This window comes from Geospiza fortis, unplaced genomic scaffold (genome assembly GCF_000277835.1).
Source record: "Geospiza fortis unplaced genomic scaffold, GeoFor_1.0 scaffold35, whole genome shotgun sequence".
Classification (NCBI taxonomy): Eukaryota; Metazoa; Chordata; class Aves; order Passeriformes; family Thraupidae; genus Geospiza; species Geospiza fortis.
Genome location: NW_005054453.1, coordinates 1,110,708 through 1,123,112, shown reverse-complemented (window position 1 = coordinate 1,123,112; position 12,405 = coordinate 1,110,708). Strand labels below are relative to the sequence as shown.

The window sequence follows — 12,405 nt, the reverse complement described above, 5'->3', positions numbered from 1 at the left end:
GGATAGAAGGCATCTGGAAAACCCCCTGGACCAGAGCTAGAGGAAAATCCAGCTCCTGCCCCACCACTCTTGCGTCAGAACTATTTAGCAAATTGTTAATCTATATGATGAAAATAAATAGCTGGTAAATGTAAAATATCTTCCTTCAAAAAATAATTTGCTGCATGTACTGGAATGGGTTCTGTCCTGTAAAAGCTGATTGATGTTGTTGCAGAACCCCATAACAATATTGGCATTTTAGGCTCACCCAGCACGAATACATGAAGCTGCAATTTCTTTGACTGAGAAATTCCAAGAAGTCGTAACTCCTGGACTCTGATGGGTGGTGGTGCTGGCTGGCAGGCAGGCAGTGGTGGTGAGGATGGGGCTGACTGCCTGTCACAGCTGCCTGTGAAGCTGTATGGCTGTGTTAGCAGAGTTCAGTGTTCTTTTCCCTGTGGCAGCAGAAAGGTGCAGATGGTCACCATCCCAGAGCACCTCCAGGTTAATGCATGTGGATGTTGTGTTCCCATATGACTTCAGTTTTACTGAAGTTGGGAATGCTTTCCTGGAAGGTGCTTTATTGAAGGAGTGCAAGTAAATTTTTCAGTGACTGCTTTCGGTAGTCTCTTTTATCTTGCCTTGCCTAACCTTGCCTGATGGGTGTACTTAGTTATTGTGAGATGCCAGGATTGTATAGCAATGATGGCAGAAGAGTGCATTTGAGCAGCCAACAGCAGTGAGTACTGGAAGTCACTGGAAGCCTCTGTTGATTTGATGGAATAAATCCACAGTAACCAAGAGAAGGATCTAGCATTATTTGTTTATGAAATTTGAGTGCATTCTGAACATGGCCTTGGATTGTCAACTGAAATGCAAAGGCTTTAATTAAAGGCAGGCACAAAAGATTTGGTAATGATAGTGAATAAATCTTCTGTACTTTGACAGTGTGTGAGAATGTGGCTCAGAGTGCTGCAAATGACTGAAAGAAATGTTCCTTTTAATGACACAAAGCTGTCTTCTACTAAAGGACAGTTCATTAAAGCTGAATTTAGCTTCTATGCCTAGAGAAATTTGATAATGTGTCTGTGACAAATGCATTCCTCATTGCATATTGTTCTGTGTGAGATTTAAAGAAAAGTGAGCCTATTATGAGTGCCCACTGTTGTCCCCTGGTGTTCCTCCTGGTTCAGCAAGCTGCGCTCTGCAGCGGCGAGGCGAGTGGTCGCTGCCGCTGCCTGCCCCGCAAGCGTCCGCAGCGGGAGAAGGTTTGGGCAGGCACACGGCATTCACACCCTCCACACACCACAGCTGGCAGGCAGGCCGTGGGAGGATCTCCTGTATGGGCTTCCAGCGAGGGTTTATTCGGGTCTGGCACCGAAGGCGTCCAGGGACAGAAGACGGCAGACAGTGGAGGGTCCAGGGTGTAAATGTGCAAAGCAGAGGGTGAAGCAAAGCATCAGGGCCCATCAGCTGAGGGCATAGGTGCAGTACAAAGAGCAGGAGCCAACAGGCAGTGCCAGGGTGGACAGGCAGGGTTACATGAACCAATGGGGAAACACTGGGGAGTAGGGAATATTCCTATTATGAGAACGTATAGGGGTAAAAGGGGTAGGGACGGCCAATGGGGAATAGACAGCTGGGGTAAGTTGGCATAGTGCTGCAGGGCACTTTGGCAGAAGCCCTGTGTCTCTCCCTCAGCTATGGGGGATGCCCGCAGCCTGTGGTGCATACCTCCAGGGCATTGCCACTGCCCTTTTCCCAGTAGGTTCACAGGCCTCCACAGTGGTGTAAAAAGGTAACTGTATTATTCTACAAACAAAATTACAGGAATGGATAAATGTCAAAAACTTTGTTGCATTTAGTCTAAGTCACAAGCTGTCTTTCTTGCATGCCTTTGTGATCTCTTCTTGTCTGGGGAGGTAAAGCAGTACAGTGTGCTATTCCCGGGAAGCATGGTCTTACCCCGGTTGTGAATGAACTCCCCACTCAGAGGTTTGCATTTTGCACAGGAAAACCTAGAGCGAATAATGAGAAAACTGAAATTCTAACGGAGTAGTGGACGTATGGGAATAAAATCTGACTTTCTGTTTGCATTTATATTTTATAGTTGTTCTAGATGGGGCCAGGGGGGAAAAGTTGATTTATGACATGGTTTTAGAAAGTGTGGCAGCTTGTTTAATCAAGAAGTGCACTGGGAGGATATTTGACCTTTCAAATCCTCTGTATTTATCTCCATTTTTTCTCTTCCATTTTGTGGACTGGGACTAGAACTGACTTGTTTCTTATGTTTTATAAGTTTTTAGGAGCTGACTTTGTGTTTATAATGAGGCCTGTGTGAACATCCCATAATGATACCCCAGTAATGCAGCATTCAGAGAGTTTGTTGAGGAACTCAACCAACAGACAACCTGATAGTGTTCAGACTGTACCACCCATGTATGTATTTACGTATGCGTATGTGGCTTCTCTTTTAATAAATGTCAAATAGTAAAACTGTTTCTAAAATTACATGTATCTGCACAAACTTGGATCAAGACATTAGATTTAATTTTAAACAAAATGTATTTTGGGAAGAAGAGAGGTACAGTCTCATGTCAGTCCCACCAAAGACAGAGCTACATTTGGCTGTCCAGCTACTGGTTATAAAGGGGTTAAAACCAAAGGAAAACAAACAAACATAGCTGAACCAAAAAGTATTGCAAAATGCAAGAGAAATGTTTTCTGTATTTTAAATCCATTTGAAGTTCAGGAATATGCTTTTATTATATGGAAGACGCTAGGTTCGTCAGGTGTTGCCATCCCTTTCTATGCCTGTGTTGGGTCAGAAAAGCTGAAATATGTTCTCCTGAATTGATATTTTATCCAGCAAAAGAAGGAATTAATATTCTTTGATTCTAAATTGATGTTGAATTTCCTTGATTTCAGTATATGTAAAAGAAACTTTAACTTTCTCTTGCTGTGAAATACAACTTAGTATCATATAAAAACATGTACACTTTTAAAAATATTTGCTGAACTGCTGTTGGGTTACAAATACATAAGTAAATTATGAAAAAGAATGTTAATTCTTACATTATTAGTTTATTTCTCTTGAATAATTAGCCATAATAATAATTTAGAAAATATAAATACCTCACTTGTTGGGCCAGATGTCACTTCTTTGAGGCTGGCACATAGAACAGCTTTTTAGCATCTTAAAATGACACAGCATTTTCGGTTTGGTGTTGATACTCCATCTTTCTTTTAAGAAACAGATTGCTCTAAGTTATTTCCTCAGCTTCAAAAGGGAAAGATGAGTATCACCAACAAGAAAATGTCAGTAATTTCATTTTCATTCAGGGCTTGAAGCATTTGAAGGTTAATTTTAGATAAAAATATCATTATTGAACATTTTATACTAGTTTTCTGTAGATTGCCAAATGCTTTGGAGTTGCTAATGTATTAGTGTGGAAAATCTAAATGTAAAATTGCATCCATAGGAGGACTCCCACAGATTTCTAAAGTATGCTGTCCCTTACTAAATTAATTACAGCATTTTTTACTATCTCCAGGCTTTTGTGGAAAAAGCAATGTTCTCACTGTAGGAAATCAAGGGATAAGAGCTGACTGAGAAAATCTGTGATTCTGCTTTGTCAAGTCTTTGTGGTAGCCTTTATATTGGTGCTTTATAAGAACATGTATTTAGAAAAACAAACAGACAAATTATCTTTGCATTAAAGGAGTGTTTCTTTTTGTGTACTAAGTTGCAGCTAGAATAGAAGAATTGAGGGTCACTTTTGAGGGCATGGAAAAAAAAGTGTTCTGTAGAGAGATTTACAAAATGAGTTTGAGTTATACTTGGAAATCAAGCTAAAATTTGTTCTTGGGGAATGACTATCTGTTGTTTAGGCTAGGTAATCAAATAGATGTGCATGCTCAGTGTATTCTCCCTTGTGCATTGCTTTTAACAGCAAATTATTCCAAAGGGCTGGTTTTGGCCCAGGCAGGCCATCAGGGATGTCACAGAGGTTTTCTTATACATTTTCTATCTAACTTTTGCTGTTTAATCAGTTGTCTGTTCTCAACCACCACTCAACAATGAAATTATAGACACTGAAGACACACCCACACACCAACCTGTACTATAGCTGGGAAATACAGAAAAGGAAGTCAGATTATCCCATACTTGCTCTTGTGAAATGAAGGCAGTTGAGTACAGGGGTAGCTCTGCCTTGCTGAAAATATGGGGACAACAGGGGGTCCCGTTTAGGGGAGAATACAGAGGCTTTCCTTCTCTGCATGCCTGCAAACATCTCTCACCTCAGAGATGTGTCTGAAGGAAGCAGGGTCATACACTGAGACTGTGGATCACAATTTCTGCTGCAGATCAGCTGGCAAAGGCAAGTACTTACTTGGAGAAAATACTTCTCAATGTGCTATGCTCTTTCACTTGAGGCTGAAAATTCTGTTTCCAGATAACACCTCTAGATGAAGTATTCTGTCACTCAAGTTACAGCAAAAAAATCTCCTTTTAGGAAAAGAACAACTGAACACAACTTTTCTCCCTTTAGACACTCAGGAAAGTTCAGAATGATAAAAGGACAGTGGTAAGAGACTTTCTTTATGGGAACCAGCAAATATTATGCTTAAATTACTAGTTGTTATAAATTATATATACATATATAGGTCCATTTAAATTTATCTCTAAAATGTCAAAAATATGAGGAAGGAAAGGCCATGAGCACTTCTTTCATTCTAATTGGAAAGCAGCAACAAAAAATATAATGGTTTCTTGCCTTTTTTTTCCCCTCCCTTCTCTCAGGTCCGCACCAGTGTCCTACCTGATCACAAGGAACCAAGAGCAGATGTTGGGGTAAGCAATTATTTTCAGCAATTGATTTATTTTTTAGGTTTTTTTTCATCTCATTGGCAGGCACAAACACTCAGTGCTCAACAGGAGCTGGAAAGCTTTTTAATAGCAAAAGTTTTTGGTGAAATGAATAAAACAATCAAGGCAGGAGTGGTAGTCTCATGGATTGATGTAATCCCATTCACATCTTTTTGAAAATCTTTTTCAACTGAAGCTATCCTGGGACAAGCACAACCATGTAAAGTCCTTGCTAATATCATACAAGCAGTCTGGATGAGATTGAGAGTCTGGAATGGCATTGGCCTCAAGAAGCCTAGGCTGTCACTTTCTGGTCTTAGTATGCAGGGTATCAAACAATCTGCACCAGGAGTTGCCTTTGGTTTGTGTTGTCAGAAGTTAAACTGGCAACATACAGAGGACTCATTTTTATGTGTAGATCTACAGAACATTTGACAAAGGTATTAGGATGTACTGAGAGGGCTAAAACCTTGCAGATAATATGGACTCCTGGTGGGGGTGGTAAGGGTTGGTCCTGCTAGAGCTGAACAAAAGAACAAAGACCACCTGGTGCAGGCATCAGATCTGTCTGCAAACATGTAAATACCCCGAGGTTTAAATTTTTTAGCCTAAGGTGTTGACTTTTCAGCCTTCCTAGGGCTTCCTTGGCATAGTTTTCAAGACTTCAGCTAGTGTTTGAAAAACCTGTAGCTTGGCAGCAAGTTCAGTCTTAGTGAAATAATCAATGTGTTTCAGCTTTCCATATAGCTAATATAGAGACTTTTCTCTTTGGCTAGTTGAGATTATTCATCAAACTACTCAAGGCAGGTGTCTTAAGATTTATTGTTGTGTCTAGAACACTAGCAAAATTCCAAAGGAACGTTACTCTGCAATTAGCATTACAGCACTAATTTTGTTTAAAGCCTACTTTCCAAGCCTTTCCAAGTCATGTGGGTAAAGTTAAATTGGTTTGTAGACTGCCAGTTCAGGCCCCAGGGTGGACTATTGGTATCTAAATCAGTATAGAAAAAGTATTCTCCAGTTTGATATTAGACCCCTTGAACATTAGCATAACTCTCTTAATTTGGGTCATGGGATCATTTAAAATTTTATTTGATTTTGCACATAGCTCTGTGTTGTCAAGCAAAGAATTTCTTTTTTCCTAAGTAAGCATAAAAATATGAAACAGAGAACTAAGTAGAACATTTTAAGCCTATAAAATCGTTCACCTTTAATTTCATGACACAGGAGAAGTAGATCTGACCCTCAGACATGTTTAGTGGGTACAATGACCAAAGCTCTTTGACTTTATGAGAGAGCAGTGTGGTTGTCTCTTGGCCCTGGTCACTTGAGGATTCTGACTTAGGATTCTTAAATATATTTATGGTTCTATTTTGCTGCAGAAAGAAGCCCCAGGTGACCAAACCTTATATCAGTTTCATTCCAAATAACCCTCTTCCCCTTTCCAAATGGTCAGGTTTCAAATACAAACACTCAAATGTCATGAAATGCCAGAATAAAGGCTGCTATAGAGACACAGTGCTGTGGAATGTGTTCTTAAAGTATGAAGAAGGATATGCTCTTGGAAGAAGATAAATAATCTGGGCTAAATGTGTGACCACAGAGTTTTAGTGCAGAAACACTCTCATGTTGACTCATCTAAAGGAGGGCAGAACCATTTGTGTGTTCACTCCAGCAAGGCTGTGCATCACCATGTGTTGCACCTGGATGTCTTTTTTGTAGAAGTGCCTTTCATTTTGGCATTGAAAACTAACTGTGATCTTTGCTTGTGTGGCTGTATTATTTTTCTTCCTTTCTTCCTGTTCTTCACTTCCCAAATCCAATGTTTTTCCAGCCTTCCCTAGACTCTCAACTGTGACAGCTGTCACTGGGGTTTTCAGGTGAGGTGAGAGACGAGAACGTTGACTCCATGTTCAGAAGGCTTGATTTATTATTTTATGATATATACATATATTATAACTATACTAAAAAGAAAAGGAAGGAAAGATTCCCAGAAGCTAGCTACACTAAGAATAGACTAGAAAGAATGATCACAAAGGAGCTCCCTCAGACAGAGTCCAAGAGAGCTCAGTCCTGAATTGGCCATTAACTGTAAATATCCAAGATGGGCCAATCCAGACGGACCTGTTACATTCCACAGCAGCAGATAACAATTGTTTACATCTGTTTCTGAGGCCACAGCTTCTCAGAAGGAAAAATCCTAAAGAAAAGATTTTTCACAAAGAGATGTCTGCGACACTCAACTTCTGTCTTTTTTCCTTTGCTACTTACATGCTGCTTAGAAAATCTAAGCCTGTGCCATTGATGGGAACAAGCCATACCTCATGACTCAGCTTACGAAACTGCAGACCTGCAGTTTGCAGTTTACCAACTGCAATGTTGGTGCTTGCCTAATTTCAGAATTGGTTTTTGAACGGTACATTGTATATGGAAGAAAACGTATCTTAGTGTAGAGCTTTATTGTTTGCATTCAAGCACTCAACATCCTGCTGGCTTTCCTGAAAGAAAGCAGGCTGAAGGGTTTTTTTTTTACCAGAGGAAGTAACTCTTCTCAGCAGTGACAAATTCTTTTCTGTTTTCCTTGAAGAGAACATTGCTCTCTGTAGGCAGTGTCTGTTGACTGAGAGCAACTTGATTCTTCTTTCATTTGTATATCCAAGAATGTATATAATTTAGCCTGGAATTCTAATTTGCCATTCCAACAGTGAACTTAGTGTTATGTAAGAAAAACCAAACTTTGTGTCCTTCTTATTGTTTTATTGCTAAAAATTAAGCATAATGTCATGATCTTCTTACAATTTATTTAGAGCAAGTGATATTGTGTTGTAGATTTGAAAGATAAATTGATAGAAGATGGCTGTTAGTTTCTTGCCCATTGTTCCCAAGGCAAGAATACTACTGCTGGCCAAGTTGATGAAATGGGATTTCAGCAGATGGGCAGAGGTTAAAAAATAGCCAAAGTGCAAAAGAAGATTTAACCCTTTTTCCTCTTTGTACTTTTTTTTATGTGCGAAGAGTGATTTTTATAGAAGAAAAAGATACAGTGGTGTAGTCTAATTTAACTTTAGCCATTCTAGTTGCATTACCACATTTCTCTGCAATTTTAATGCAGTGAATAGGTTCACCTTACAATGGGAATAGAGGAAAACACTACTTAAAACATTGCCAAGAACTAGAGAAATAAAACATTTCCATTAATAAACTTGTGCTGAACTCAATTTAAGAATACCTTCCTAGCATATGCATACATATTTTGAATACATGGGTGGTAGTGCCAATGGCTTGAGGAAAAACCATAACAAGAACAACTTTGGTAAAACACTGAAAACTTAGCACTTCTTGTAATCCAGAAATTAGAAAAATAGGAAGAAATAGATGCAAAATGCAAATACTTGTACTGAATGAAAATTTTCCTGTGGCTGTACATCTTACAACTTGTTATTTTGTCAGGTTGTTAGACTGTTCTTAATGGAAAAGAGAAAGGTTCCTGCCCATAAAACCAAAGTTTTTAGCAGTTTAGTGATAATCATGCAGCACAAAAAAAATTCTAGTGGATTAAGTATCAAACTGTTATATTGAAATGCAATATTTTTCTCGGTACCAAAGAAAGATTTTCAAGTATGAGACCAAAAGAAGTAACAAAAAATGAATGAATATATTATCTTTTCTTTCTGCTTTGATTTGTAGCGAAGCTTCCTGGGCTGTGCAACTTTTAGAGTAGGCGATCTGGTAAAGTCAAAGGAGCAACAGTTGACCCTTACCCTCAGGTAAGTGTTTCCCTCTGTTGTAAATCATGGTTTTTCTAATTACTAACCTTTGGCATTTCTCATCCAAAGAATGGCAACAAAGATAGGGAAGGGTCTGCAGCACGAGTCAGACGAGGAACGGCTGAGGGAGCTGGCAGTGTTTATCCTGGAGAAAAGGAGGCTCAGTGGAGACCCTATCACCCTCTACTCTTAACTGAAAGGAGATGTTGTGAAGTGCAGGTTGGTCTCTTCTCCCAAGAGGTAGCAAGTAAGAGGACAAGTGAAAGTGGCCCCAAGTTGCACCAGGTGAAGTTTAGATTGGGTATCATGAAAAAAATTCTTCACATGAGGGGCTATCAAGCACTGGAACAGGCTGCCCAGGGAAGAGGGTGGTCACCATCCCTGGAGCTATTTATAAGACATGAAGATGTGGCCCTGAGGAACATGGTTAAATGGTGGACTTGGCAGTGCTGGATTTATGGTTGGACTCAATGCTCTTAAAGGTCTTTTCCAGCCTATACAATTCTATGATTGCTCTTTGACTGTGTTTTAAACTCCGTGTTCCATCAGGTATATTAGATGACAACTTGAAGTGCTTCTAATTCTGCCATGTACAAATTCAAAATTAAACACCAAAATGAAATATCAACCCTATAACCTGCAGCTTTGCAGGTGCCAGATTAGAAAAGGTCATTTTATACTATGATAACCCATGGAAGAATTGCAGAGAATTTGGCATAGGGAATATTCATTCAAAGTTTCCTTTAGAAAGGAGCGTAAGATTCTCAGTTTTGTTTGGTGTGTGTGGTTTAAAGAATTAGCAATGTGCAGGTTATTTTAGGCATGTTTAAAGAAGGTGGTCCTAATTATTGAAGGTGTCTCCCATGTGAAAATGCTTGTGGTCTCCTCAGCTCATTGTTATATGCAGCCATACTGAAATTGTAGGGCAATGTGACATAGAACTCTAATCAGTGACAGGGTACAGAGCTGCAGAAGGGTCAGAGACAATGTTCAAAACATCGGGCTGGGCTGAGCAGATACATCTTAAAGCTGTGCACTGAAGAGAAAAAAAAAATCAGTTATCACCCCTGATGCTGTCTTGCATGGCTTAAGATAAATGAAGATACTAATCAAAACCTTTGAAGGTGAGGGGCAACCTTTTAGACGGTGATTTTCAGAATAAATTCATTGGACTTTATATAGTGCAGGGATTTTGTTGAGCTGATTTTTGCAAGTACAGTGGAGGCTTATTTGGGATTACTGGCAAGGTGCAGTTAAACTTCACAGAGCTACTGCTCAAACTCCACGTGTTGGCAAAGGCAACATTTTGGGAGGAAAGGAGCTGTGACTGGGAGAACTGAGACACCAGGATATGTTATGCCTGCGATGTTGTACATGGGTGCAGTGAGAAAGTTGTGTTACATTTGTTACCCTGAGCACAAGAAGACAGCCTTAATTTGGTTTCAGGAACAAAGTATGACCCATTCAGAGATTTTTAGGAATGGAACCTTCTTGAAATATTTTGGCACCTGCTTTCCTATTTCAACAAGATTAGTTGTATATGAGTGTGTAGTTTGCAGGGCAAACTTAACAAAATACTTTGATTTTAATTTCTCCCAAACAGAAAATGCCACGCCTGACAAGAAGATAACTTTGTCTAACAAAAAAATTCAATTAGATAAAATGTGAACTGACTGTTCCCTATGGGAATCGATGGCTAGGCAAATGAATTCCAGCTTAGTGATTGTAAGAATCTATTCTTACAGAAATTCAAGTTGTCTTTAGCTCTTTGGGATAAATTTTGTTTCCCTGACATATTGAAAATTTGATCTGAAAGATTGTCTCCAACAGGTGGCACAGTAATAGATAGAATGGAAAGCTTCAGTTTCAGAGTAAATATTTTGTATCTCAGCCATCCAATTTGTAATCAAAAAGTTAAGATGGAAAACTCGTAAGAAATAGATGAAAAAATTGGTTTTAATTAATGTTTTTAGTCTTGGTTGTCCTCTTTGTTCAGCTAACACTAAAAGACAGACCAATTAAATTTCTTTGCAGACACATTAAATGGTAGGGTTTAGTCAGTTGGATATTTTTTTAAGAAAAACATCCTAACCTTTCAAAAGTGGGATTGTTTTCTGATTATGACTATTGAGCAGCAGAAAGTCAGTAGAAATTATCCACATTTCTTTGATGGCAGTTTAACCAGAGCAGGCTACTAATTTAAACTTGCTTTCCTCTAATCACCCTGTGGTATTAGTACCTCTCAGGAGGATAGAGGATATATCAAGGGACTTGTCAGAGCATGAAATTCTATTTAATTCTTTTTGATATTCTTTGGATAGGAGTTTATCAGGGAATGCCTGTGATTGAGATACTCCTTTGTTAGATTCAAAGTAGAGATTTAAGGACCTGGAAATAGCTCTGTGGTGTGCCCTGTAAAGATTGGTGTAATTATAGAATCTGGTTGATTTTTAGCTGCGTTTTCTTTTTGTTTTCCTTTTTTTAGTTATGTTTTTCCATTGTCTTTCTGAGGTACAATGTAACAATATAAAAGTGTTTTCAAAGGAACACTCTTGTATTTTTCTGTTATTTTGTGGAGAGCTGGCATGTGTCTACGATTTCTTACTGTTGACACACTGTGCTCTACTTTTCTGTTTTCCTACCATTGTGCACTAATAGCGATTAGGCAGAGGAATTTACTTACTAGAGATTTAGGATTGCAGTTTCCAATATGGAATTTAGGATTGCAGTTTCCAATATGGAATTTATAAGAATAGAGATGTCTTCTATAGACTTAGATGTTTCATTTTGCAAGGATAATGCAATGTCACTTGCTTCCAGCTTTCTCATACAGTTGTGATGATGAATGGCAAAAAATGGGCTGTTGAATGCAACAAAAGTATTTTTCAGTAGGAGAATATTTCTTAATATTGACTATATGATATAGTGTGTCTAATGAAAAAAATAAAATCATGCATTTTTTTTTTCCTTTCTAAATAAGAGCTAGGTATACTGGCTGCTAATTTAGCAATATAAGCTGATTTTTTTTTTTAGAAGATTTAATTTTTAAGTTCAGTTTAGAGGATCTTTTACCATGCCTTTCTGTTAAGAACAGCATCATATGCTGGGGTTTTGTTTTGTTTTGTTTTTTCTTAGTTGAGCTCTATGGCTTTTTGCAAAGAGCTAGCAGTCAGTACTTCTGTTAGCCCCTTTCCCTGTGGTGGTAGTTTGCCTGTTTCCAGGAAGGGCCTCTTTAGCTTGGGCAATTTTGATATTATTTTCACTTAGTTACATGTAAGAAGCAGCGAAGGAAAAAGACAATAGTGCTGTTTTTTATTCTCTGCAAAAATAAGGTGCATCTGTCTGACACGCTTCTCTCAAGAGACTGACGAAAGTGTAGGTAGGGTACTTCGCTGGGAAACTGGGACGGTGTCAGTACCGCTCTGATCCTTTGGCCGCTGTGACGAGGAACCCCATAGCAGTGGAACTAAACAAAGACGAACTAAGAGGGAGGGCACGGATCGCACAGATGTCTTGGTTTGCAAGACAGGTGTCTGCTGGGGAAGGCAGAAAAGCCTCCCTTGGAATGCAGAATGTAAACCCCCTCGCTCCGAATTATTAGAATTTTGAAATGAAGGGGCTCTCGGGCAAAGAGATGGGAACAGGAATAACAGTTCTCTACTAGTGTGTATAATAAAGCAAACAAACAACAACAGCTGCGGCCTCGGTAACCAACAGAAGCAGGAGCCCGGCGCCGCCTTTGGCTGCGGCACGCTCCGCTCCGGTGCAGTTCCGGGCACGGCCGGCAGG

The 12,405-nt window shown here is 39.2% G+C and overlaps 1 protein-coding gene across 2 annotated transcripts in view; it reads left to right on the top strand.

Annotated features, from left to right (window-relative positions):
- INPP4B (inositol polyphosphate-4-phosphatase type II B) overlaps window positions 1–12,405 on the top strand; it is a 192,201-nt gene that overhangs the window by 65,747 nt on the left and 114,049 nt on the right. For both annotated transcript variants that reach the window (XM_005427765.2, XM_031062590.1), the window contains exons 5-6: window positions 4,784–4,834; window positions 8,537–8,616. In XM_005427765.2, the coding sequence (XP_005427822.1) occupies window positions 4,784–4,834; window positions 8,537–8,616 (131 nt within the window). The remainder of the gene's footprint in view (window positions 1–4,783; window positions 4,835–8,536; window positions 8,617–12,405) is intronic.